This window comes from Chinchilla lanigera, unplaced genomic scaffold, assembly GCF_000276665.1.
Source record: "Chinchilla lanigera isolate Chin_1 unplaced genomic scaffold, ChiLan1.0 scaffold00054, whole genome shotgun sequence".
NCBI classification, from domain to species: Eukaryota; Metazoa; Chordata; class Mammalia; order Rodentia; family Chinchillidae; genus Chinchilla; species Chinchilla lanigera.
In genome coordinates, this window is record NW_004955455.1 from 5,294,306 (window position 1) to 5,320,663 (window position 26,358).

General features: G+C 52.6%; 3 protein-coding genes across 7 annotated transcripts; 1 reads left to right on the forward strand and 2 right to left on the reverse strand.

Annotated features, from left to right (window-relative positions):
• Positions 1-11: 11 nt before the first annotated feature.
• On the reverse strand, positions 12-9,316 carry LOC102004353 (selenoprotein M). 2 transcript variants are annotated; one of them, XM_013520299.1, is made up of 6 exons: positions 9,284-9,316; positions 2,312-2,546; positions 1,077-1,112; positions 840-874; positions 423-501; positions 12-344 (listed from the first exon to the last, which is right to left on the reverse strand). In XM_013520299.1, the coding sequence occupies exons 1-6, from the start codon at positions 9,308-9,310 to the stop codon at positions 223-225; spliced, it is 534 nt and encodes a 177-aa protein (XP_013375753.1). In that variant the 5' UTR covers positions 9,311-9,316; the 3' UTR covers positions 12-222. The 2 variants fall into 2 exon arrangements, with proteins under 2 accessions (XP_013375753.1, XP_005396353.2); XM_005396296.2 differs by lacking the exon at positions 9,284-9,316 and having other exon boundaries at positions 2,312-2,553.
• A 724-nt stretch (positions 9,317-10,040) lies between these two features.
• Positions 10,041-20,127, forward strand: Inpp5j (inositol polyphosphate-5-phosphatase J). Of its 2 annotated transcripts, XM_013520478.1 has the most exons (13): positions 10,042-10,237; positions 11,812-13,061; positions 13,420-13,533; positions 13,654-13,762; positions 13,979-14,095; positions 14,364-14,539; positions 14,904-15,015; positions 15,181-15,290; positions 15,430-15,613; positions 18,551-18,688; positions 18,855-18,932; positions 19,056-19,160; positions 19,357-20,127. In XM_013520478.1, the coding sequence occupies exons 1-13, from the start codon at positions 10,133-10,135 to the stop codon at positions 19,834-19,836; spliced, it is 3,078 nt and encodes a 1,025-aa protein (XP_013375932.1). In that variant the 5' UTR covers positions 10,042-10,132; the 3' UTR covers positions 19,837-20,127. The 2 variants fall into 2 exon arrangements, with proteins under 2 accessions (XP_013375931.1, XP_013375932.1); XM_013520477.1 differs by having other exon boundaries at positions 10,041-10,237; positions 18,855-19,160.
• An 87-nt stretch (positions 20,128-20,214) lies between these two features.
• On the reverse strand, positions 20,215-25,846 carry Pla2g3 (phospholipase A2, group III). 3 transcript variants are annotated; one of them, XM_013520480.1, is made up of 8 exons: positions 25,244-25,846; positions 25,102-25,137; positions 24,048-24,180; positions 23,674-23,793; positions 23,066-23,373; positions 22,321-22,450; positions 22,096-22,212; positions 20,215-21,346 (listed from the first exon to the last, which is right to left on the reverse strand). In XM_013520480.1, the coding sequence occupies exons 1-8, from the start codon at positions 25,746-25,748 to the stop codon at positions 21,145-21,147; spliced, it is 1,551 nt and encodes a 516-aa protein (XP_013375934.1). In that variant the 5' UTR covers positions 25,749-25,846; the 3' UTR covers positions 20,215-21,144. The 3 variants fall into 3 exon arrangements, with proteins under 3 accessions (XP_013375934.1, XP_013375933.1, XP_005396354.1); XM_013520479.1 differs by having other exon boundaries at positions 23,659-23,793; XM_005396297.2 differs by lacking the exon at positions 25,102-25,137 and having other exon boundaries at positions 23,659-23,793.
• Between the last annotated feature and the right edge of the window lie 512 nt (positions 25,847-26,358).

Below are 26,358 nucleotides of genomic sequence, written 5' to 3' on the forward strand. Positions count from 1 at the left end.
CTGAGCCTCGGTTAAGGTGTAAGGGTATTTAGTGGAGCTGGAGAAGGAAGAAGGGGGAAAGGGACTTCCCCAACCCTACTCCTGCTGGCTAGACGGGCATCGGTCCTCAGCAAGGGAGGTGCTCCCGGGATGCTGAGCACTTCATTCGGTCTTCAGGGCTCAGACAGGGTGGCTCCAGCTCCGCCGTGCCCTCGGACCTACAGGTCAGCGTGGTCCGGGGGCTTAGCGGGTGCCCACAGGTACTCGGGGGGCACCTGCGCGTCGCGCGACTTCTTGCGGTAGAAGCCGAGCTCCTGCATCAGCGCGTTGATCTCTTCTCTGGTCATTGGGCTCAGCGGGACGCGCTGAGGCGGAGAAAGGGCGGGGTCAGCATGTCAAGCCCCACCTCTCGCTCCTCCCCCGCCCGCCTCCCAAGCTCTCACCTCTAGTTCCTGGTAGCGTTGGTCCAGCAGTACAAGTTCGGGGTCGGCCCCAGGGAGGTGTTTCATCACCAGGTTGTGGCTGGAGAGGGTATTAAGGGGGGTAGTAGTGGGAAGAGGGAGTTTGGGGCCCCTGGAGCCTTAATGTGAACAGCACTGCCTTCTGTACCCAGATGCGGCAGGGATCCCCTTTACAAGTGAGGAAATTAGGGTTCAAAGAAGTAAAAGGCCCTTCTCTTCAATAATCAATCTCTTGCCTACTACCCAAAGGAGAGACCATCTCAGAATCCTCTGCCAGTCAATAGGAATTATTCTACTTGTCAGATGAAAACCATTTGCCACCTCTATCTCTGAGGTTAAGTAGAAGGAGATTCTTCTAAGCGCCTGCCCCATTTCCCACTCCCCAGAGCAGAAGGATACTACAATGGAATGTCCTCGGTGACGAAGGCCTTCACCTGGGGAGGAACCAGCGCATTAGAGAACATAACCCCGACTCCTTCCACAGACAGGAGACTGCAGCCCAGTGAGGTCATGCATCCCAGGCTGCTAACTCCCAGCCCTGGGATTTTTCCCCTCCCGCTAAGCATTGAGACCATGTTGCCCATTCTCCAAGCAGCTAGAGGGGTCAGACCTAGGGACCCCTTCCATCAAACTCACCTCCTTTAGGCGGTTCAGCTGTCATCCTCCACAGGTCTGGAGAGAAACAAAATGGGACAGGTGAGGATCCCCTCCCATCTTACCCCACCAAGACCCTGTCTCATCTCTGACTTAGGTTAAGCTGTGAATTATCTTCAGAAGAACAGTTTCCAGGGTGTGATAGAGATGGAGGTCCCTTATGGGCAGAAGGGGGAACTGTGTACAGGTGGAGAAAGTCAGGTCTACAGACACCAGGAAAAGAGGAGCAAGGCTAGAGACCCACAGGGAGCTTACGAGCCCTGAGGCTCGTGCCTGAACCCTGTTGATTGTTGACTCCCAGTGCCCAAGAGACAGAAATGATAGCCCTGTAACTCTCAGGCAAGAGAGACCTGGGTCTGCCCTTCTACCTCTGAAACCTTCGGGTGAAGGTAGACCAGAAGGAAACAGCTCAGAACTGCCCTGGGGGGCCCCCATTAGCAGTACCTGCCATCTGGTCCCTACCCCACCCTACACAAAGCAAGCCCTGCCAGCCATCTGTGGCCCAACCCCACAGGCCATCTGGTTGTTTCTGTAACCTGGAAAGGTTGCAGGGCCCCAGCTTGCGTTCCTCCCAACAGGAGTCCAGAATCCAGGACCACCTTATCAAGGCCTCCCTCATTCCTACCTCCCTGTTGCCAGCCAGGAAACTAAGCCCTAGAGAAAGGTTGTGAGGGTGCAGGTCACATAGCAAAATAGACTCAGAAGAATTTTCTGGTGGAGAAAGGGGGGAGGGTAGTAATGGAGCTCTCGGCCCCTTTCCCTGGCTTCAGCATAGTGGGAGGAGGCTCTCAGAAAGTGTTCCCTGCCCCAGGAGAAAGAACAGACACACTCTGGAGCCCCAAGCCCCAGAACTAGGGCGAAGGAGGAATTCCAAGAAAAAGTGGAATGATGGGGGATGGGATGATGGGCTCCGAGGAGGATTTAAGAGCTACAGATCGTAGAAGAGTTCGGGAACTGGAACAGCAATGTCCGAAGTCCCCTCCCATCCGAATAGAGAGCAGGGCCAGGCTGCAAGGTCGGTGTCTTGGGCTTCCACAGTGGGTGCGGGGCATCCTGGGGCTGAGGACCAGAAGGGATGGTCTCGGAGCCATGGGGTAAGGAAAAAAAGGGACTTTGGATTGGGGTGTTCCCAGGGCCAGAGCTGGCAATAGTCGTAAGGCTATGGCGTTGTAGGGTTGTAGGGTTGTAGTACCAGGGGTGGGGGTGGGCACACTCACCTCTACCCGGGCCCGGGCCAGGCCGCGCAGACGGTTCCAGTTCGGCCGATAGTTGGTGACGGCGGTGGCTGGGACCACAAGCGCCACGAGAAGCAGCAACAGCGGCGGCGGCGGCGACAGCAGGAGGCCCATTGGAACCCGGCAGAAAATGATCCGCAGGCTGGAGGCGAACCACCGGGCCTCTGCGCCACGTCTGGGCCCGCAAACTGGCCCCGCCCCCGCCAGAGGCCACGCCCTGCCAGAAACCACGCCCCAGCGCTAGGTCTACGCCCCCCGGGCTGGAGTGGTTGCCTCGCGCTAACTCCCTTCACTCCCTTCACTGTCCCGGCTGCTCTCTGTCCTTCTCTTTCCCAGACCCGAGAATGACCATCCTCCTGCGGGCTGAATGTGGACGCTCCCGCAGGATGCAAACGCACAACGCCACTTCCCGCCAGCAGAGGGTGCAGGCAGAACGCGGACTGACGTGGGAGTTTCTGGGTCACACCCTCGAGTTTAAAACAGACCCTGAAGCCTGGGAAATCCTTCTTTGAGCATTTTATGTCTTTGGACAAAATCCCAACCAAGGTTCCAATTTCCCAGAGCACACACTGTGGTGATAGGACATTGCTTAAGCCGAAGGGGTTGAAAGAATAAAGGGGTTAACACACAGAAAGCCCATTAAAAATAGTCTCTGGTGTTGGCTTTCGTTATTGGTTCATTTTTATTTAACCTCATAAATGTCCCCATGAACTCCGTTTTGCAGGTTAGGAATCACGCTTAGAAGGTGAAATAGGTGACGCTGTAGATCTGGGATTTGAACTCAAAGCTCTATCTCAACCCAGCAGATCAAAAATGACTAGATCAGGGAGGGTGCAGCTTCCCTCTTGATGCCTTGAGCAGACGCAAGCACAGTCAGGGGCCTTTTGTCACTTATGCGGATTCAACTAACTTCCAGCTGAAAATATTTGGCAGTAAAAATTGCATCTGCACTGAACAGATACAGCCTTTTCTCCTTGCTATTCCCTCAACAAGATGGTATAACAACTATTCCTGTAATATTTACATAGTATGAGGTATTATAAGTCATCTAGAGATGATATAAAGTACACAGGAAGAGTTAGGCGAATTCTATGCAACTACTATGCCACTTTATGTAAGGGACTTGAGTACCCTTAGATTTAGGATTTGGGGTGAGGCTGTCCTGGCACCAGTCAGTCCTCCACAGATACAGAAGGATCATTATGCTCTTTCCCACTGAATCTAGAGAATCATTTTCAACATTACGCCCAGGCTACATTATAACATTCACAGATGGCAAGTATTTTTTGCATTCCTCTTCCTCCATTTAAAAATGTACATATATATATTAAGCCAGCATGATGCTGCACACCTGTAATCACAGCGCTCTGGAAGGCAGGAGCAGTGAAAATTTAAGGCCAGCCTGGGCAATTTAGTGACTTAGCAAGACTATCTCAAAATTTAAAAGAGGGCTGGGAATGAGCCTGATGCAGTGGCATATGCCTATAATCCTAGCACCTAGGAGGTTGAGGCCAGGTGGATAGCCTCAAGTTCAAGACCAGTTTGGGCTAAAAGTGAGACTATCTTGGGGCTGGGGATTAGCTCAACGGCATACTGCCTGCCTGGCAAGCGCAAGGTTGTGAGTTTGATTCCTGGTACCAGAAAAAAAAACAACAAAAAAAGTGCGACTGTCTCAAAACAGACCCAAAAAAAAGGGCTGAGAATGTTGCTCAGTATGAAAGCTCTGGTTTGACTCCTCAGCACCACCACTATCACAAAAAAAAAAAAGCACAACATTTTGCAAAGGCTTTAGATAAAAAGATGAATAGAATTCAGCCCGGGTCCATTTTTATCATCATCATTATCATCATCATCATCATTGGGTGTTTTCCTTCTAATTTTAAAAGAAATTAAAACATTTTGTATGCCCCTAAAAGTATTGTGGCCACATTTGTGATGCCTGCTGTGATTTATGAATAAGTCAGATCTACACTGAGCCTTTTTTGCACCCTGCTATCTCCCCTCTTACTGACTTGATTGTAAAGATATAAAAATAATAGACTTAGAACTGTTATAATATGTACTTTCTATAAATACATGAAGACATTGTGAATATGACTGGGGTAGACTGTCTCTAACACTGTATTTACTGCTGTGGAAATATGAATTTACCAGAGCTTTCTGAGAGGCAGTTTGACTCAACAAATCAAAGTCCTACAAACTTTTGTTCAACCTAGAAATTCTACTTGTCAGAAATTGTCCCAAAGTAATCATCAGGGGGGCTGGGGATTTAGCTCAGCAGCACAGCACCTGCCTGGTAAGCACAAGGTCATGAGTTCAATTCCCAGTACCAGAAAAAAAAAAAAAAAGTAATCATCGGAATAGGGACCAACTATTAGGTCAGGGTTGCTTATGAAAACACTATCATGGTGAAAAACTGGAGACAGAGCCTAAGCATGTCACAGCAGGGGATGAGTTAAATAAAGGACGATATTTTTATGGATGAAAAACTATGCAGTTGTTTAAAATTATGTAGTATAGTGCTGAGTGACATGGAGAATGTTCATAGTTATGGTACTAGATAACAGCTATAGCAAAAAGCTATCAAACAAAAATATAATAATATCAGTTAGGAGTTGTCATCCTCGAGACTACAAATCACAGAAACACAGAATTAAACTGGCCTAAACAATAAAAGCAATCTGATGGCTCAATTATTTACTTATTTTTGCAGTACTGGAAAACAAACCCAGCATTTTCACACACAGCTACATTTCTAGTCCTTTGTTTTCATTTTTTATTTTGAAACAGGGTTTCACTAAGACATTCTGTTATCTAGGCTGGCCTCAAATTTTCAATCCTCCTGCCTCAGCCTCCCAGAATACTGGGATGTCATGTGCCACCATGCTGAACTGGCTCAAATAATTTTTTTGTTTTGTTTTATTGAGTCAGAGTCTCACTATATAGTTCATGCTGGCCTCAAACTCACAGCCATCTTCCTGCCTCAGCCTCCTGAGTGCTGGGATTACAAGTATGTGCCACTCTGCCCAGCTCAAAAGTTTAGAGTTGGTCCAGCTGATGAAGTCACCAAGACCTGGTCTCCCTCCATTCTACTTTTCATACTGTCAGCTTGTCCTTAGCCTTCGGTCAATGATCTGCATGTTGTCAAGATTGGCTGACAACAATAACCAGAGATACAGGTTTCTTCATCATCCAGAATGGGGGTGAGGTCGTCTTTCATCCTTCTTTGGTAACCTCCACAGGAAAGAAAACAATCTTTCTTTTCAAAATCCTCAGCAAAAGTCTTATATCTCACCTAATTCCCCCCATGATCCTATCATGTGCCACGGGAATTGCTCATTGGCTTAATCCATTGAGACCTACTCCTGAAGCTTCGGGCAGGGTCAGTCATGTTCTGGTTCCTATTAAAGAGATGGACTGCAATACATGTTGTGATAACAGCACAGTGGCCAACCAATTTTTTAAAATATATATGTATGGTGGCACACACCTGTAATCCCAGCACTTAGGAGGCTGAGACAGGAGGATAGTTGCAAGTTCGAGACCAGCCTGGGCTACAAAGTGAGCTCAAGCCCAGCCTGAACTGCATATCGAGACCCTGTCTCAAAAACCCAAAAAATAAATAAATTAATTAAATAAAATAAAATATATATGTAAACATATGTGCCTAGTCCAAAAAAATCTAGAAAGAAACAACTGAAAAAGTAAAAATGGTCATCTCTTGGTAGATAAAATTATATGCGAATTTCTTTCTCCTTTATACTTTTTCTGTATTTCTTATGATAAGTATGCATTAACTAAACACAAATAGTAAGCTTTATTTACAAAAACAATGAAACATATCCCGGTGGCCCTCTCTACCCCAACTCCACCCCAGCAGGGGCCCCAGAATGACTGAAGCTAGAGCCTGTGGTTTTTCTGCTGACAAAGCCAAACTCCAGTGCCCCGTGGGCCCTTGTTCACTGGACAGATGCCATGGAATCACTCTCATTGCATTAACCTGGACACTGTGGCCTGTGGGAGCCATAGTGTGGGCTGCTGAGGGTTGACCAGACAGCCAGGAGAATCAGCAGTGGAGACAGTGGCCACAGTATTACCAGAAATATTCCGGCATCAGCAGCATGTGAAGCCCCAGATCTCTCAGGACAGATCTCTGCTACTAATTTATACTCCTTATGTGGCTGCATGTAATCAGGCCACCGGCCTTCCTTGGATAAGGCTAAGATTGGAGTTCAGTCTGTGACAGGCTCAGGTTCAGACAGGGTCAGAGTCAGCCCTTGGTTTAAGATCAAGTTTAGAACTAAGTCTGAACTGGAGTCAGGGCTCAGTCAACAATTGGGCTTAGTCTTCAGTCTGTGACCAAGATCAAGGCTCAGTGTGACCAGGGTCATGGCTCAGCCAATGACTAAGCTCGGAGCTCAGACTTCAACCAGATTCAGGGCAGGGTTAGAGGTCAGGGCTCAGTGTGTGACCAGAGTAGCTAGAGAGTTTTCGTGAGTGAGGGTCAGATTTTAACCTGAAATCAGGGCTCAGTTTGTGACCAAGATGAGAGTTTAATCTTCCACCAGAATCAAGGTTCAGTTCAAAACAAAGGTTGCTCCGGACTGAGGTTACAGATCAGTCTGTGATTAGGGCTTAATCTTAGTCTAAGATCAGGGCTCAGTCTGCGCTCAAAATCAGGATCTAAATTGGGGTTAACCTTTTGTCAAGCTTGGATCACAGCTCAATACATGACTAGTCAGGGCTCATTCTAAGGTGATAGAATTCAGTCTAGAGCAGGAGTAGAGGCTCTGTCTTTGCGTGACACCAGGGCTCAGTCAACAAATAATTAGGAGATAAGTTAGATGTGGGATCAGGGCCATGACCAGAGCTCTGTTCTGAGTTCCAATAAGGAAATTTCGGGAGACATGCAATCCCACAGTAGGTCAGTCTGTAAGAAGTGAGAACCCCTAGGCAAGCTTAGCAGGATCTGGTCCCTGCAGGAAGCTTTCCCTTGCCTACTGAGGCTGGTGTCCTAGAGCCTTCTAACCTACATGGCTCTGCTGCTTGAGATCCCCTCGCACCAGAATAAAAATAGCCACTCACTTCAGAGCAGCTGACAGCGGGTGCCAGGCTGCCTGGGAGGAGGGGGAGCTGAAGAGAGGAAGGAGGGATGCCTGAGCTCAGCCACAGCTGTGTGACCTTGGAAAAGTCACCCCTCCACCTCCAGCCCATCTCCTAAAAGGCAGAATGGAGGGTGAGGATGACCCCTACCCCAGAGAGTGGAAAGGAAGGACCAGGGACATAACAAATACCACTTGTTAGCAGTAAGAAGCTTTGGAGGGAAGTCTCAGGAGAAACAGTGCTCCTTTGTGATCTGTTCTCCTCATCCTCCCTGATTCTTCCCTCAGCCACCTTCCCACAATGCCCTGTTTCACGCTCTACATATTGCTGGACATTTCCCACACAGTGGCCACAGCATGACCTCCCTCAGGGTGGGCCTGGATCAGAGCGACGAGGGGAAAAAAAAGAAAGACAGATTCTTCTGTGCTATCTTCAAGTGTCCCTGGAAGGAGTGAAGAAGACAAGGAGAAAAGAAGAAGGAAAAAGTCTTCCTTCCCTTCCATGTCATGGTGTGTTTAGTCTGAGCCAATATTCTGGAGACACGTGTCCAGATTTTGCATCCTCCCACAGGCAGAACCTTCCACACCCATATCTCTGCACCTGACTTTCTCTCTGCTTCCCAGGGCATTGCTCACCTTTGATTCGGCAACAGGGACTCTCCGTCCAGGAAGGAGTTCCACAGTTACCTTTTCTGCAGGGGAGAAATATCCACCACCTCCCTCAGAGTGCCTGTGTGGCACATCCTCTATGCGGCCTCAGTTTCCTCTGTCAAATGGGGGCTTACCAGGTAACTATGGAGAGTGACCGAGATAATCTGCCAACCATCAACATTTTCCCTTCTTATCCTTGACCCAAACAGCCTGAAAGGGAGCCCTAGGAGTTTCCAGAATGGGCCAGATAAGCTGTACCCTCTGCCTTGGGTCTCCCACGCTGCCCTGCAGCCCTGAAAAGGGAGAGAAGGAGGGAGCCAGGGAAGGCCTCCGGAGACAGCTATCTCCAGGGGGGCGGTTCTCCCTGGCAGCTGCCCCCGGCCTGCCGCCCTGAGCCTTAGAGCCTGTTATCAACCTCCTTAGTCATCACACCAGGAGCTCAAATATAGCTCCTACCCGCTCCCTTCTCAGCCAGGGTCCGCCCCCCGCCACCCCCTTCCTTTTCCCCTTCCTCCCAGGGATATAAACATTCCAGGCCTCAGTTTCAGCATCTGTCAAATGGGTGGGCTGGAGTAGATGACAAGAGTGAGGATGATGATGATGCTGATGACAACTAAAGAGCCTTTACTGAGAGCCTGTTTCTGCCTGGCTCTGTGCTAAATAGTTCCTGTGTATTATCTTGTTTAATCTTCACAGCAAACTTAAAGAGATACCTACTATTTCTATCTCCCTCATACAAATCAGGAACTTAAGCAACTTCTCCCAGTAAGTCAGTGTCAAGACTAGAAACAGTCCCCTATGGGATCCAAGCTGGGCGGTCGGGGAGTGGTGGTCCCTGGGGCAGAGGAGCTCTCTGCATACTGCTTTGCATGATATTTGGCAAGCTTGTAAAATGTTTCGTTGTCCCTATCCCAAAACCTGGAACTGGTCCTAGGGGCCTGGATCTGCCCCCAATCCCTCCCAAGATTGCATTAAAGGGGATAAGCTTGCGGAGCCTAACTTTTCTCAATTGTGAAATGGGAGTCAGAGGGCCGGCCAAGGTGAGCTCAAATTTTCCTTTGCTTTCTGGTGACTTGAGCACCACCGCCACGTTCACTCTCACACCCTCCCTTACCGCCGTCTCCACTTCCACACCTCCAGCTCCACCACCACCCCAGCCATCCACACCACGCCCTCACCATCTCCTCTGCTCCCGTCTTACCTCCACCCTTATTGCCATGGCCACCATCCCTTCCTTCTACAACCGTCACCAGGATCTGTACCGTTGCCATCACCTCGACCGCTCCTCCAATTTCCTAGTCAAAGTTAGGAGACTTCCTTGGTTCACCAAGTGACCTTGAGCAAGTTCCTTCCTGAAACACACCCACTGTACTAGAGAGAGGAGAGCTGAAGGGAGCGGCACTGAGCCAGGCCTGGGTGTGGGGATATCTGAGGGCAACAAGGTATCTGCAGAAGAAGAGGGGCCATTGCTGAGATCGAGATGGGACAGGACTCCAGTGACTGGAGCCTGACTGTCTCATTCTGGATTGGGAAGAATAAAGCCAAGGAGAAGGGGTGGGGTGTGGAAGAAGGGGAGCAAATACCAGGCCTGAAAATAAGGCAAGGGTAGGGGCTAAGACAAGGCTGAAGCTGGCAGGGAGTGAGGAAGCAGGATCAGGGTAGGGACTCAGTGTCTCTGAGGCCCTGAGAGGGTGCTGACCTCTGAGCCACCTGTCTCACAGGTGTGTCAATGCTCCTCCCAGGAGCAAAGGCTTGCCAGGTCTAGGAGTGAGGGTGGGGGCAAACAGTGGGCCTCCTCCAGGCTTCCAGTTGGGACCTAGGCTGGGCTGCTGGGCATACCCCAGCCCCCATGGCTGTTCCAACCTCAGCAGCCAGCTTGAAAAGTTCCTGGAGGGTAGCCACCTTGCTCTGGCCACCTCCAGGCTAGGAAGTAGGTGCCTGTGCCTTTAAATTCTCAGCAGGTTGAAACGGCTGATGACATCACGGTTCCCGGGAGCGGAGGAGCTGGAGCCAGAGCCCGAGGGAGCCTGAGCTGCTGGGGGCTGCAGACATGGAGGGCCGGAGCAGCAGCAGCAGTGGGAAGCCAGGGACCCGGGCCGGCCTGGGCTCCTTGCTGGTGCCTCATGGGGTTTCTCAAATTGGAACACCCTCCAAGGTAAGACTCCCCCAAACCCAGACCCCCCCCATTCTGGATCCCTAATCTCACACATATAAACTGCAGGCACGCTGATGCCCTGGCTAAGGGGCTGGCACTCTTCTGTGCCCACCATGGCGGGGGGGCAGGCAAAGAGGTCATGCTGGGTGCTGAGGTGCAATGATGAGATGCCCAAGAAGAGGCAGAGTCAGTCCTCTCCAGGAGACCCCAGAAGAGCCTTGGACCTGGACTATGGTGTCGGGGGACCCCGCTGTTCTCTGGCTTTGCTGTGTGACCTTGGGCAAGTTGTTTGTCTTCTCTGAGCCAATGCAAAATGAGGGGGCTTGTCTCTGAAAACTAAAACTGTGACATCTGGGATGTCTAAGTTGTTAGTGCTGGAGGCGGTATTGTGGTTGAGGGGGAGGGGGCACACAGTGGGACACTTGGAGCCAAGGAGGATGTCCAAGATGCAGCCTGAAGGGCTGAGTTTGGAAAAGGAGGTAGAGGCAGAGTTTCAGGTTCTGTGAACCGAGAAGGACACAAGACAGAGACAGAACTGCGTCTCTGGCGGCAGGGATCCAGCCACCCTGGGGCAAAGGTAGACCTTCTGTCCTCCCTGGCAAAGGACACTTTATCCTAGCTTCTTGTGACAAGGAGCACCATAAACAGAGGATGAGTGGGGAAAGGAGAGCAAGCCCCTGCAGTGCCCCCACCACCTGCCAGACATAAGGGGACACCTGCTTGCCTGCCCTCCCTGGTGGGGGAGACAGTGGATGGGGCAAGAGGGTACCACCTGGGCACTGAGAGGTTCGAGACCAGGATCGACCTGCTCTGAATGGTACAACCACACTTGGAGAGGAGGGGCTGGTGCCACAGCCCTCTCTGGAATTCTAGTACAGCAAAGGGTGCGCTCATAAATGCACAGAATATGAGATCAAGACTCCTCAGGGAGAGCTGTGTTCAACAACCCTTCATCAAGCGCCTTCATTTACAGGCAGGGAAACTGAGGCACTGGGCAGCTAAAACCACACAGAGCTGGGCTGGGAATCTGCATGGCCAGTTTTAGTCTCCGGCTCTTGTTCCTGCTTAGAGCTTTCGGCATGGATCACAGAGCAGGCTGTGACCAAAGAGGGCGGGATGTTGGGTGGTGGTTGTGAGAAGGGACTCGAGGGCTTCTGGGCTCCGTGGAGGAGCGGAGAGGTATTGAATAGGCTGGAGCTAGTGCCCAGTGTAGGCAGACCTGGATTGTCAGGTCAGCGCCTGTGGCTGGAGGAGCTGCTGGGACTGGGGATTGGGGTAGGCAGGGAGTGGGTACCAGCCAGGAGAACCTAGAGAGCCCTCAGATTCACTTTGCCTTATTCAAGTCAGGGTCTCAGTTTTTCCACCTGTGAAAGAGAAGGCTGGGAAGGGGACAGGCTTTGCGTCCTGTCTGCTCTAAGAGAGAAGCTGACCTGCAGCAGAATGGATTGGGGTGAGATATCAGGAAGAACTGCCTGGGAAAGATATACCTTTGGGGTCTACAAGGGTCTGTACGGAAGTCAAGCCTCAGCTCCCTAGTTAGGGCCACTCTGAGTCATTGACTTGTCCTCTACAAGGTGGACTCAAGTTTTCAGCTCCCAGTGAAGGAGACTGCAGCTCCAGAACCCTTGGAACCAAGGTTGGCTCTGGCGCCTGTGGGGCCACGAGCAGCAATGTCACCTTCCTTAGAGGGGCCAAGGCTGGCTCTGGCATCTCCCCGGCCCATCCTGTCTCCACTGTCTACCCCTGGAGGGCACAGAAGAGCTCCTGCCCACCGCAGCTCCAGCCAAGCCCCAACATGTGTGGGCCAGCTGGTGGTGTGTGCCTCAGCTGGACCAAAGCCTTCCCCAGCAACCTCAGGCTCAGTCCTGGCTCCAACATCTCTGGGGCAGCTGGTGGTGTCTGCCTCAGCTGTCCCAAGACCTTCCCCAGCTACCCTGAAGACCAGCATGGCTCCAGCTTCCAGAGACAAGAAGCAATTGTCACCCACCTCCATGGAACCTAAGTCAGCATTGGCAGCTTCAAGCCTGAGCCTGGCCCTGGCTTCTCAGGAGGAGTCCCACCAGCCCCCATCCAGTCCTTCCCCAGTGCCCAGTCCAGTTCTGTCGCCCTCTCAGGAACAGACCCTGACTCCAGCATCCATGGCCTCACCCCCTCCTTCTATGGGATGGACAGCAACTAGACAGAAGGATGCCCCAGTCCTGAGACCACTCCCCGCTTCTGAGGGGCATCTCCAGCCTCCAGCTCAGACATCTGGGCCTACAGCCTCCCCATCCTTGATCCAAACTTCCCCAGACCCCCGGCTCTCCCCAACCTTCAGAGCCCGGCCTGAGGCTCCCCGCAACAGCCCCGAGGAACCTGTCCTGCCACGGCCACCGCAGACCCTGCCCTTGGATGTGGGCCAGAGCCCTCCGGAGCCTGGCACCCGTTCCCCTGGACTTCTGTCCCCTACCTTCCGGCCAGGGACACTCTCAGGCCAGACAGTACCCCCAGCTCTGCCCAAGCCACCTCGGTCTCCCAGTCGCTCCCCCAGCCGCTCCCCCAGCCACTCTCCCTGTGTCCCCTCAGCCCCTGAGGTGACTGTCCCCAAGCCTGGCACCCAGAGTACAGGGCCTGCCACTCAGAGCGTGGGACCTGGCACCAAGGGCGCAGGGCCTGTCACCCAAGGTACAGGGCCTGGGAACCAGGGTGCAATGCCTGGCAGGGGCCTGAGCCCCAGTCTTCAAGCCCGAGAAGCTCCAGCCCCGGTCACCACCTCTCCTACATCCACTTCATCATCCTCCTCTTGGTCAGCTCAGCCTACCTGCAAGAGCGACCCCGGATTCCGGTGAGGGGGCCCTCTCCCAGGAAAGGTTTTTGGGGCTTGAGTTTGAACACTGACTATCCTTCCAGGGTGATGGTGTACTCTGACTCAGTTTGTCTCCTGAGGATTTGCCCATGGGAGGGCTCTGGGATCACTCTGGGAGCCTCAGAAGACAGCATCTCTCCCTAGGGTTTTGGTCTTTTCTCAGTTTATCTCCCCAGGGGGAGTAGATAAGAGGCTCACTGGTCCCACAATGGGCCCTTCTAAGGGCTTATCACCCCATCTGCCCCAGTTTACCTCCCTAGAGAGAACCCTGTGGGAGGAAGGGAGAAAGTAGGGAAGTGGTGCCCAGAGGTGAATTCTCCTATGTCCCCGCCGCCAGGATCACTGTGGTCACATGGAACGTGGGCACCGCCATGCCTCCAGACGATGTCACATCCCTCCTCCACCTGGGCGGTGGTGATAACAGTGATGGTGCAGACATGATCGCCATAGGGTGAGGGGAAGGGCGGGTGGACCCCTTCCTGAATTCTTGGGCCTTCTGGATCCTTAATATAGCAGGAGTTTCTAGGACACCCCTCCAATCCAAGGCTACTCCACTCCACAACTCCCCTAGGTTGCAAGAAGTGAATTCCATGATCAACAAGAGACTCAAGGACGCTCTCTTCACGGACCAGTGGAGCGAGCTATTCATGGAAGCGCTGGGGCCCTTCAATTTCGTGCTGGTAATGTCCCTTCGCCTTTTGGGAGAGCAGGGACTGTCCTGGGTTCCTGGCCCCCTCTCTCCCCTGACTCACTGTGGGGACCGCTGGGCCACTGCTACGGATTAGTGAAATAGGAGAAGCAGACCTTAGGGACTGGGAAAGGCAAAGGCAGGGTCCAAGGCCCGGGCATTGTGGACCCCAGCCTCCAACCTTGTCCCCTGCGACCTCCCCCTGCAGGTGAGTACGGTGAGGATGCAAGGCGTCATCCTTCTGCTCTTCGCTAAGTATTACCACCTGCCCTTCCTGCGGGACGTGCAGACCGACTGCACACGTACTGGCCTGGGCGGCTACTGGGTGAGCCTGGGAGCAGGTCCGGGGATGGGGCCGAAAGGTTGGCCTAAACCCCGCACACCTCTTATCCTGTGGCCTACCCCTCTCCAAGCGCCGCCCAACACCACGCCCTTTCCCTTGACCCCGCCCCCTTATCTCCTTACCCAGCCCAGTGCTCTGCCTCTCCTCAGGATCCAGCCCTGCCCCGCCCTCAGACGCTCTTGTACCCCGCCCAGTACCTTATCTCCTGGTCGAGGCCCCGCCCATGACCGACCCAATCCTTCCTTCCTAGGGTAACAAGGGTGGCGTGAGTGTGCGCCTGGCAGCTTTCGGGCACATGCTCTGCTTCCTGAATTGCCACCTGCCTGCGCATATGGACAAAGCGGAGCAGCGCAAGGACAATTTTCAAACGATCCTTAGTCTCCAGCAATTCCAGGGACCCGGTGCACAAGGCATCCTGGATCATGAGTATGGCCAGGGACCATACGGAGGCTGGGTGGAACTAGTGTCTGGGAGGGGCCTGTAGAGAGAAGCGCGGGTCTCTTGGGGTGAGTGGCCACCCAAACTACCTGTAGGAACAGGGAGATGGGTAGCAGTTTGATGGGGAGGGGTGGAACCTACAAGTAGAGCTTTGCTGAGGGGCAGTTGCAACCTAATTTCCTCTAGACCTGCCCCTCCACCCCCTTAGCTCCTTGTTGGGCTGAAGACTGTGCTGCCACCTACCCACCTACTGGCATCTCTAGAGGTGCCTGTGCTTCCTGGACGGAGGCCAGGAAGGATCTGTGTTGAGCTCTTCCTCTCCACGGCCTCACTGACCCCCGCTTGCGAACAGCCTTGTGTTCTGGTTTGGGGACCTGAACTTCCGCATCGAGAGTTACGACCTGCACTTTGTCAAGTTCGCTATCGACAGCGACAAGCTCCATCAACTCTGGGAGAAGGACCAGGTGGGGAATCCTGGCCCCTACTCCAAACCCCAAGCACACGGAGCATTTCCTAGGATGTACTTGTATACCTTAGGCTATGGTGCTTACCCTCACCTGCTCCGCACCCTGTCTGGGTGATGGAGGTCCCAAGCTTTTGTCTAACTCTGTCCTTCTGGACCCCCACAGCTCAACATAGCCAAGAACACTTGGCCCATCTTGAAGGGCTTCCAAGAGGGGCCCCTTAACTTCGCTCCCACCTTCAAGTTTGATGTGGGCACCAACAAATATGATACCAGGTGAGCACTGGGATAGGGTAGGATCATGGGCCGAAGTCTGCTAGAGATGAGAGACTGTGGGAAGCAGGGCTGGAGGCAAGGCTGGGGCTCTGCCTCGATCCCCAGAACCTGACATTCAAGCTACCCCTGCCCATTACAGTGCCAAGAGGCGGAAGCCAGCCTGGACAGATCGTATCCTGTGGAAAGTCAAGGCTCCAGGTGGAAGTCCTAGCCCTTCAGGACGGGAGAGCCACCGGCTCCAGGTGATGCAACACAGCTACCGCAGCCACATGGAATATACAGTCAGTGACCACAAGCCCGTGGCTGCTCAGTTTGTTTTGCGGGTGAGTCCTGGCATCATCCTCCCCTCGTGACATCTCTGTGGCCCAGCTCAGCATCCCACTGTCCACCAATAACCCCTCATACCTACAGCAACCGTTTGTCCTAACAGACTGGGAGGGGGGTTACAGTCCTCATCTTCAGATGAAGCAGAGGCTGAGTCAAAGCATCACTTCCCCAGGGTCGCACAGCTAGTCAGAGGAAGAGTTAGGATTTGAACCTGGGCCAGCCTGATTGCAGAGTTCATGCTTGTTTCGCTAATCTCTGAGTTGCTTCTTCTAAGAAAGATTTAGGGCAACATATATTAAAATTTACATGTATAAGACCAGCAAACTCAAATGTTTATTCAAACCCTATGTGGCATTCATTCATTATTTACTTACTAAGGCGTAGGCATTATAAGCGTAAGGTAGTGATGGGAGAAGGGAGTAGAAATATAAAAAAGCACAAAGCCAAACTCAGAATGGTTACCACAGTTTAGTACAGTTAGTCCTTTGTAGCATAGGTTCAGCATCTGTGATTCAACCAGCTGTGTATCAAAAATATTCAGAAAAAGTATTGAGTGTGCATTGAACACCAATAGACTTTTCTTGTCATTTTTCCCTAAGCAATATAGCACAACTATTTATATAGCATTGGCTTTGTATTAGGTATAAATAATCCAGAAATGATTTAAAGGATATAGGAAGATATACAAGATTATACGTACACACTATACCATTTTATATAAGATATTTAAGCATACTTGGTTGGTTGGTTTGTTTTGGTTTTTTTTGGTTTTTTTCCGGTACCGGGAATCGAACTCACAACCTTATGCTTGCCAAGCAGGCACTGTGCTGCTGAGCTAAATCCCCAGCCCCCTATGCCTGGGATTTTGATATCTGCCAGGGTTCTTGGAACCAATTCCTCACAAATACTGAAGGATGCCTGTATTGTATTGAGCACTGAGGTTTCATGTTGCCAAAGTAAAAAGGAATTCTTAGCATGACAGAACCAGATCTAAAAGATGAACTCCGTATTTTTTAATGGAGAAACCTGAGGCTCCTAGTGAGGTAGACAGGTGCCTGAGTCACACAAAGACTCAGTGGCAGAAGTAGAACAGGGTAGATCTCATCTTTCCAATCCTGAAAGTCAACTCTGGGTTCTTCAGGTATCTTGATCTGATAAGAAAGAGCTCTGTAAGCCAGAGAATGCTTTTCCTGGTAACTTGGTCATATGGTCAGTGTTATTAGCTGGCAACAGATATCTGCCCATGCCTGGCCTCCTGTGACCTTTGATAAAGGGCTCGGACATGAGTTTTAACCCTCAGCCAGGGATCCTGCCTTGAGAATCTCTCTTTCTGAGAGGCTGGGGAAATAGCTTAATGATAGAGCACTTCTTTGGCATATGCAAAACCCTGTGTTCAGTCTCTAGCACAGAAAAAAATCACAGCCAGGTGTGGTAGCACACCTATAATCCCAGCAATCAGGAGGCTGAAGCAGGAGGATTGCCATGAGTTCAAGGCCACCCTGGGCTACATAGTGAGTTCAAGGCCAGCCTGGACTACATCACAAAATCCTGTCTCAAAAAACAAAGAAACAAACCAAAAAACTCCTTTTGGCACCCCACCTTGTCCTTTCTGTCTTGTCTCTCAGGACTGTCCCTCAAAAATGTTACCTGTTGAATACATACTACATGTCACATCTGATATAGGGCACTGTATATACCTCATTCCTTCGCATGTCTTAATAGGCCCTGAGGTGCCCAAAGTCTCCTTTCTGTTTTACTAGCTAGAGAAACTGAGGTTCAGAAAACTTAGGTCTATTTTCCAAGGCAGCAAGTCAGAATAGGGCTTCATAGGATTCTGACCTTGTAAGCCCTTGGAGGGCATTTCAGGTAGCCCTTTAGCCATTCAACCCAGGAACAAGGAGAGAATGTGCCAGTTACTTCTGGAACATCTTGGCTGAGAAGCAGGGGGTGGGGAGACCTGAAATTAGATCAACAGGGGAGCAGACAAAGGCCTGAGTCTGGCACCACCTAAACGTTTCCTTTTGCTGGGGACACAGGTGGAGCCAGTACTGTGGCTGCCCACTGCCCTGGCCGCTTCATTCATTCTAGTGACTCCCTGATTGGCTTGGTTGGCCCTGGGGGAAGGATACTCAGTGTTCTAATGTCTTCATGCCCTAATGACAAGACAATTGTTAGTGGGCTCTCAGTACTTAAGATTCAGATAGAGAAATTAAGTCTTGGAATGGCAAAAGCCTCATTTTAAGGTGACACAGCAAGTTAGTGGCAGAGGCTAGAAATGAACTGAGGTCTCTACCCACCCACCCAGGATTGTTTTTGCCTGCTCAGGGATATTCAGCTTACTCCAGAATACCCATTATGTCACAAGACTTTACCTATCTCTCTTACTAGCATATAAGCAAATCGTTTATTGAGCACCTGTTACATTGTGAAGTTTACAGAATACTTTACAAATGGTATCTTAGTGAATCAGTAAGAACAGTCCCAGGTACTAGATAAGACCCTCGGGCCGGGGATATAGCTCAGCGGCACAGCGCCTGCCTGGCAAATGCGAGGTGGTGAGTTTGATTCCTGGTACAAAAAAAAAAAAAAGCCTCTGAGTTTACCCATAAGGTCCTTGGTATCCAGACAGGCTAAGGAATGTGCTTATTGCATAACCTACCAAAGGCAGAGCCAGGCCCTAACATACGGTGCACTAGCTTCAAAGCCGTGTTCCACTCATGCCCTAAGGAGCTTGTGGACAGAAGGAACCCTGGGCTGGGAGGCAGGAAGTTTGATATTTATCCTAGTTCTGTTCTGTCTTTGTTCCTCAGTCTGTGAAGTGACCTCAAAGTCCCTTCATCTCCACTAATTTGTGCTGGCCCAAGAGCCCTGGGTGTGTGGGATGCTACAGAGTCTCCCCTGATGTTGCCCTTTGCCCTGCCTTGCCTGGGCAGTTTGCCTTCAGGGACGACGTGCCACTGGTACGGCTGGAGGTGGCAGATGAGTGGGTACGGCCAGAGCAGGCTGTGGTGAGGTACCGCATGGAAACAGTGTTTGCCCGCAGCTCCTGGGACTGGATCGGCTTGTACCGGGTGAGCGGGGCAGGGGAGGCCAGGGTCTTAGGGGAGGAAGGGGTCTGGGGGAGCAGGAAAGCACTCAGGCAGGGTTGGGTCACTGGCTGGTCCAGAGTCTGATGCCACCCTGGGGGGCTTCTGGGATTAGAATTTGGAGTCACAGCCCTGATTCCTCCTGCTCCAGGTGGGTTTCCGCCACTGCAAGGATTACGTGGCCTATGTCTGGGCCAAACATGAAGATGTGGATGGGAATATCTACCAGGTACTTCAAAGGAAGGGAAGAAAGGGGAAACTCCCATTGCCCCGGGGAACTCAGGACTCAGCCTGGGGGGTCCTGAGCCTGCCCCCTGACCCCAATTTGGGACTATATCCCTGGGTTCACCAGGTGACATTCAGTGAGGAATCACTACCCAAGGGCCACGGAGACTTCATCCTGGGCTATTACAGTCACAACCAGAGCATCCTCATCGGTGTCACTGAACCCTTCCAGGTAAATAGGTCACACTGTAGAGTTCAGAGGGAGGGGCAAAAGGCCCTACCAAATGCCACAACCTCCACATTCTGCACTGTGACATCAAGGCAACAGCCAGACCCGAAGGTCTGCCGATGGGGAGGTGGGAAGTGGTTCCAAGAGGCCTCAGTGGCCATGCGGAGTGGATGCCCCAGTGACCAGTATTCCCCCCCAGATCTCTCTGCCTACCTCGGAGTCCTCCAGCAGCAGCACAGACAGCTCGGGCACCTCCTCGGAGGGTGAGGATGACAGCACTCTGGAGCTGCTTGCACCCAAGTCCCGCAGCCCCAGTCCTGGCAAGTCCAAGCGACACCGTAGCCGCAGCCCAGGACTGGCCCGTTTTTCCAGTTTTGCCCTCCGACCCTCCTCCCGTGAACGCCGTGGTGCCAGCCGTAGCCCCTCGCCCCAGAGCCGCCAGCTACACCGCGTGGCCCCCGATAGGAGCAATGGCAGGAGCAACGGCACCAGCAGCAGAGGCAGTAGTGAAGAAGGGCCCTCTGGGCTGCCTGGCCCCTGGGCCTTCCCATCAACTGTGCCTCGAAGCCTGGGCCTGCTGCCTGCCTTGCGCCTAGAGACCGTAGATCCTGGTGGTGGTGGCCCCTGGGGGCCTGATCAGGAAGCTCCTGACCCTGACAGCCTGTCTCCTAGCCCCTAGGGCAGGCAGGGGCTAGAGGAAGGGGGCCTGGGGCCCTGAGGGCAAAGTAGGCAGACGGGCCCACGTGGCCCCACACTGCCTCACTCTTCCATAAACCCACCTGCCTCTCTCCTGCTGCCACTCCAGCTGTATCTGTACCTGCCTTTGTCCTGGCCAGGGGTGGCCAATTGGCACCTCAACTGTGACAATCAGCAAAGCCCCGCCTGGGCCCCCATCTGGGATGGTGGGGAAAATCTGGCAGATGTCCCAAGCCCAGAGGTCATTCATCAGGAATTAAATTCTCCAGCTTCACTCCTGGCTCCTTCCTAACTCGTTAGCAGTTCAGGCCTGGGGGTGGTCAGTCAGCAGCAGGGATTAAAGAGGCAAGGGAACGACAGAACTGATATCTACCAGGCTCCAGTTATACACAGGATATCTGCCATCTCTCATCTGTACCACAGCCCTGTGGGCTCAGTGCCATTCCTAGAAACATTTTACAAATGAGCAAACTGAGGCCTCTAAGAGGTTACGCCAGCCTCTCAAGATCAGACAGTTTGGCTGTGTGCCGAAGAGGGAAAATGTTTACTGAGCGTTAAGCTATATATATATATACACACACATATATATGTATATAATTTGTTCACTTAATCTTCAACAACACTATGAGGTAGCTCATGTTTACAACCCCTTTTTCAGATGAGGGAACCAAGGCTCAGAGGAGGGAGAGGGAGGTCCCTTCCCAAGGGCATGGAGGAGATTTGAATACAGGTTTAGAGCAGAGTGGTCCAGGTGTGGGTTAGGAAAGACATTGCAGCTATTAAAAGAAAGAGCCTCCTTGGGAAAAGCAGAGTTGGAAAGGCCTTTCCAGGACCCCCATCCCGGATTCAGATGCAGGCATTTCTGTGACATCCCTAATTTCCTACCTGCTGCCCCAGGTCTCATAGCTGGGTTCTGGGGCTCCCCTGAGTAGGTTCTTGAGCTATGCATTAACGTTGCAACGTGGAAATACCTGTACCTGTCCCCGGAACCTGCTGCTACTGCTGCAGTAAGTTACTCTCTCCCCTTCTCCCTCTGTGTGTAAAGTTCCCAGACAATGCCCATGCTCATCAGAGCGAGCCTTTTGAACACCATATCCAGGCACAGAGAGGTTGTGTCACCAGCTCAAGGTCATCCAGCACAGCAGGAAATGTGGTCCAGCATTTGGGCCTTCTGGCTGTCCTTAACAGCCTCTGCCATGCTGCAGTTGAACTTATGAAGAGGAAGCCAAGATTCCCAGGAAGCCAGGGACGAGGTGCAAGCTGGTGCCTAGGAAAGCTGGAACTGAGGTCACTAACTCTGGAACTTTTGTTGCCCTTTGGGTCTCCAGGCTGCCTGTGTCAGCTGTAGGCACTGGTTGTAGAATGACATGGGCGGTTGCAAAGGCCATGCCTGCCCCCTGTCAGTGCCTTTATCCTGGCGTTGGAGCTGTGTCTGCTGAAGTTTCAAAAAGTGCCGAGCTGACACCTTGATGGCTCTGGGTTCTCTGGAGCAGCTGTCGGGTAAGAAGAGGGCAGGTGGTCAGGGTTTGTCGAATCCCACCCTACTATACAGAGAGGAAAACAGAGGTCTAGGGAGGAGCAGGGCCAGGGTCAGGGTCACTAGCAAGGCAGAGAGGGTGGACTTACATCTAGAAAGGGGAAGAATAAGCCTGAGTTGGTACCCAAAGGCCTGAGTTCTTGTACTAGCTGGCTGTACCTCACTTTGGGCCTCAGTTTCTTTCTCATCTGTAAAATGGGAAATTATAAAGGGCTGGCTTTGAGAATCACAATTCAAATAAGATTGTGGATTAGGAGTAAACATGAAGAGCCAGGAGTGGAGGTGCACACCTGTAATCCCAGCACTTGGGAGACTGAAGCAAGAGGATTACTGTGAGTTCAAGGCCAGCCTGTGCTATATTTTGAGTTCAAGCGTGTACAAGGCCCTAAGTTCATTCCTCAGTATCATCACACACAAAAAAAAATCATTAAAGTGTGCAAGCAGTTTCCTTGGCCCCTACAACCATTCTACAGATAAGGAAATGAAGGGTTGATTCAACCTGTCAAGGACACGTATAAATGATGCCACTAAGATGCCACAGGCTAACTGCAGAGCTGGACTCAGGGCACAGTGGGTTAGAGAGGTGATGATAGTGGAGCTCCCTGGCCTTTTCCCCACCCCCTTGGCCCAGGCACACAATTGGTATCTAAGTAGTGCAACCCATGGGCCAAGCTCTCCATCCTTCTTGGCTCTGCCATTGCTTACCCTTTATCCTCAGCACAGTCCAGTGGAGGTACCAGCTTGAAGCAGGTGGTGCCCAGCCGCTTCCAAAGCATGTTGGCACCTGCAGGTGGTTTGTGGCTCTTCAGGAAGTGTGCCAGGCTGCAAGCAAAGGCAGACTTAGGCTGGAACAGGACCTCGCTAGGAAGGTGCCCCCTCCCAGTGCCTGGCAGAAGACAGCCCACCCCTAAGGGGGCCAGTAGGCCTCACCGGCGTGTGCAATTGCAGTGGAAGAGCGGATCGCCGGCACTGTTCAGCAGCTGGAACTTGGTTTCCTGGGGCCTGATCTGGTGCTCACATTGGTCCAGGAGGCGGAAGCTGCTGCAGGCCCAGCGGGTGCCTAGGGACATGTGTGGTGGTGAAGGGAACCCAGTCCACTAGGAGGCTTCACCAGTGCCTGCCACCGCCCAGGAAAAACACCGGCACACATGCTCAGTCCCACAAACGCTGTCTCCCTCTGTCATACATACAGCAGTGCCACCATGGGGCAGCACAGAGCAGCGAGACTATTAAGCTGAACCTGGGAGGGGAAAGGGACAGGGCAGTGTTCCAGGCACACAGAACAGCATACGCAAAGGCTCGGAGGTGAGAGGAGGCAGGTTATCTCATCCTACCACTGAGCTATATCCCCAGCCCTTGCAGGAACTAAATGCAGTTGGTGAGAATGGAGTTTAAACTAGAAGATAGAGCCTGTAGAGGCCGAGGGCCTCTGGGTGCTGGAACTCTGTCAGCTGAGATTAAAAAGGACCCACGACAACAGTGGGATGAGGCTCAGCAGGGAGTAACATGGCCCAATTTGTGGATTATGAAAATTCTTACTGCACTACGAGCCGGGGATGTAGCTCAGTGGTGGGATATTCTGGGAGGTGTTTGCAGCAAGAAAGAGACAACACATGCCCCCCGCAACCCCATGCACACAGAAGCAGGAACTCCCAAGGTTAGATTCAGAACTTACTCTGAGACTTGGGGCCACTCTGTAGACCATGGAGGGCTGGATGAAGGACCACCAGCTGGGCTGTAAGGGTCACATCAGGTCTGGAGGAGCCCACAGGGGCCTCAGAGACTGTGGCATTGGCTGTGCTGGGCTGCCTAGAACCTTTCTGCTGTGACCGCCTCTTCTGAGGGTGCTGCGTCCATTGTGGTTTGGTGGGGGCTGGGCTCTGGGGCCTGGGAGGCAGGGAGGTGGCCCGGGAGTTCCAAGAAGCATTGTAAAAGGCCCTGGGCTGGAGGTGGGCAAGGGGCACTGAACCATGCATTTTGCACCTGGAAGGTAGCAGATGGTGGCAATTGGTGACTCTGAATCTCTGCTCTCAGAAGCCCTCAAGGTCCTTGCCACAGAGACCAAGCGTCTGCCAGTCCCATCTCCCACCTCCCTTGGCTATGGAAGGTACCTGAGAAGGGTCTGCACCCCTAAGCCCTGCCCTAAGGAAAAGATGAGACCAACAAGGCATCATTCCCTGGAGGACAGACAGACAGCCCTCCCTCAGCAGGTTGGGAACAAGGTGACCCCACTGGCTGGGAAAAGGCTCAAGGGGCACAGCCACATACCCGCCCCACCAGTACCACTGCACACACGCCTCCTGCTCCTTCAGCACAAAGCAGGGGATCTCCAGCACGTTGAAGAAGGCCACACCCACGATGTCCGAGATGGAGTCGTGCTGGTTCCTCAGGCACTCCTGGAACCTGCCACAGAGCTGGCATTCAGGTCCCTGGGCCCCAGACAAACTTCTAGCTCCACCCACAGCCAACCCTACCACTACTAGCTAGATGGTTTGGGGTCCAAGAATTATTTCCCTTGGGTCTCAGTTTTCCCACCCACACAATGGTGTCTAGGCTGGCTGATCTTTAGGATTCTCTGGAATCCTAGTGTCTACACTCAAGCACTGGGTGACTCTGCCTTGTCCCTGAGCCCCAGACCCTCCCTGCCTTCTGCCAACCTGGCATCACAGTCGCAATGGGAGATGGTGTGGAATCGAAAGTTTCTAATGCCATAATTGTACTGCAAAGGTGAGATGTTGTGTGGGCAGTGGTCGTGTTCCCGGCAGCAGAGATCAGGCCCCTGGAAGATCCCTGTGTGGAAGAAAGGGGCACCAGCTCAGTAGGAGTCCAGGCAACATAGCTACACTTATCTGGTCTCAAGAAGGCAGCGTCCTGGTTCTCAGGTCAGCCCTGACATAAACCCCCTGGGCGGCCTCAGGCCAATCATTTTCCTTCTATGAAACTCTCACAGTTTCAAAGCTTACACAGTGTACACAGATCGCAGACCCTTTTGGGCAATTCCCAGTGCTGGGCAGCCCACCCTTGATCATGAGGAAGATCTTCCTCGAAGGAGTTGGCATCTTCCTCCAGGATTCCTGAGCTCACACTCCTAGGTTATGAATGTGTATGGAATGGAATGGTAAACAGGCAGGATACAACATTTCTTACTAACACAACAAGGCAGGGCCAGGATGCTAAACTGCCCCACTCAGGTATCAAGTCCTCCCTCACCCTCCACACAGCTGCAAACAGCATTCCATCATAGTCCAGGCCATGGCGCCCGGCACTGGGCATATCCCGAACACCTAGTACTTCCCGCTCCCAAGCTCATAGCAGCCCTGAGAGGGAGGTGTCACCTTAGTTTTACAGTTGAGAAAGTGGGTTCAGTGAGGAGAAATGAATTGCTCAGCGTGGACATGCTGAGTTGGGATTTGAACCCAGTTTTTCAGGTTTCAACACTTGTTCTACTAAAGCCTCCTTTTGGTACTGGCTTTTGGCTCAGAAAACCCTGGATCTACCCCACCCTGCCTCTTCCTTCAGAGGGTGATTAATAGGGACTCCCAGATTTGTATAAAACATTTCCCATCCATGACCTCATTTAAGTGTCCTGTGATGAGACTCCTGGTCATCTCCACTTTACGTATAGGGAAACTGAATTCCAAATGGTGAAATTATTCCTCTAAAAACACAGCCTGAGGGGCTGGGGATTTAGCTCAGTGGCACAGCGCCTACCTGGCAAGCGCGAGGTCGTGAGTTCGATTCCCGGTACTGAGAAAAAAAAAAAAAAAACACAAACACAGCCTGAGAGAGAGGAGACCAGGGTCTGAAGTCTGTGCCTCCTCAACTAGATGCCCAGCCAAGCCCCATGGCTCACCCAGCTGTGAGGAGTTCCCAGCAGAGTCCCCCACTCCACACCACAGCGTGCCAGGGATGGTCCATCCTCTCTTCGTCCGCAGGTGTCTTCTGCCTGGTGCTCCACTCTGCTCTGCTGCCCGCTTCACCCTGGGCCCTGAGGGCCCTTGGCAGGTCTCCCACTGACTGTAAAGGCTGGCCAGTGCTCTCAGCAGCTCTGATCCTGGCGTGTGGATAAAGAAGCCGCGGGTGGGCTCATGAGCACAGAGGTCACTGAAGACTTCAATGAGTTCCGGCTCATCCTGCCTGCTGCATACCTGCAGCCTTCCCTGAGCATCCCAGTGAGCATGGAACAGAGCCAGACCCTGGGCATCCTTGCCGAGGAAGCTCAAAGACCCCAGAGGGCTGCCAGGGACATGCTTGGTCCAGTAGTAGCAGGAGGTGCTTGCCCAGTAGTAGGCAGCACAGCCCCCTGGAGCCACAGCTAGGAAGCTCAGCACCCCCAACAGCACTGCCAGAAACCCCATTTTGACTAAGCCCAGCCTGGTCAGACAAAGACCCCTGATGCCTGTCCCTGGCAGCCCACGAGGCAGCAGTTAGCTGCCGGAAGCAATACCCAGCAGGGCTCTGTGGCCCGTGTGGTGGGGCCAATGAGTGGAGCTGCAGCAGGAGGAGGAAGGATCATGGGGTGATCTTGGGCTTGTAACCAAATCCACCAGCCAGGCAGGCCGCTGATTGGCTGAGGAGTGCACTAGCAGGGCCCACGCCTCCACTCACTCTGCCCTTCTCGTCGCCATCCAGTCACCTCTGCCAGCCCTGCCTGGAAGGGAATTGTGGAAGCCGAAGCTTTGGGCCATGGGGGCAGGGGCCAAGCAGGGTGCTGTGTCTCCTCGCGGAGGAAAAATGGTTCAGAGGTTTGAAGGAAGCTCCCCAAACCTGTCCTTTCTTCCTCTCACCCCAGCGGTGGCTGTCACACCCACTTCCATCAGACTGGCATGAAGCCATGGACCTGGGCCAGAGCTGGGTGAAGGAGGTGAGGATAGGGCTGGGGCTCTGGGTACCACCCTGGAAGTTCCCAAGAGCTCTAGAAAAGGAAGTGCTTAGCCCCTGGCCCAGGCCCTGGTGCTTGTTCCTATT

Coding starts and splice junctions, on each gene's coding strand:
- Pla2g3 (XM_013520479.1), bottom strand. CDS start 25,748: ATGGGGTTTCTGGCAGTGCTGTTGGGGGTGCTGAGCTTCCTAGCTGTG. Junction 23,794..24,047: donor CATTGCGACTGTGATGCCAG/GTTGGCAGAAGG, acceptor GCTCTGTGGCAG/GTTCCAGGAGTGCCTGAGGA. Junction 22,451..23,065: donor GAGTGGCCCCAAGTCTCAGA/GTAAGTTCTGAA, acceptor ACATGTCCCTAG/GCACCCGCTGGGCCTGCAGC.
- LOC102004353 (XM_013520299.1), bottom strand. CDS start 9,310: ATGGTGGCCATGGCAATAAGGGTGGAG. Junction 1,113..2,311: donor TGGCCCGGGCCCGGGTAGAG/GTGAGTGTGCCC, acceptor GTTTCTCTCCAG/ACCTGTGGAGGATGACAGCT. Junction 502..839: donor ACCGAGGACATTCCATTGTA/GTATCCTTCTGC, acceptor TACCCTCTCCAG/CCACAACCTGGTGATGAAAC.
- Inpp5j (XM_013520477.1), top strand. CDS start 10,133: ATGGAGGGCCGGAGCAGCAGCAGCAGTGGGAAGCCAGGGACCCGGGCC. Junction 14,096..14,363: donor CTGGCCTGGGCGGCTACTGG/GTGAGCCTGGGA, acceptor CTTCCTTCCTAG/GGTAACAAGGGTGGCGTGAG. Junction 19,161..19,356: donor GTGTCACTGAACCCTTCCAG/GTAAATAGGTCA, acceptor ATTCCCCCCCAG/ATCTCTCTGCCTACCTCGGA.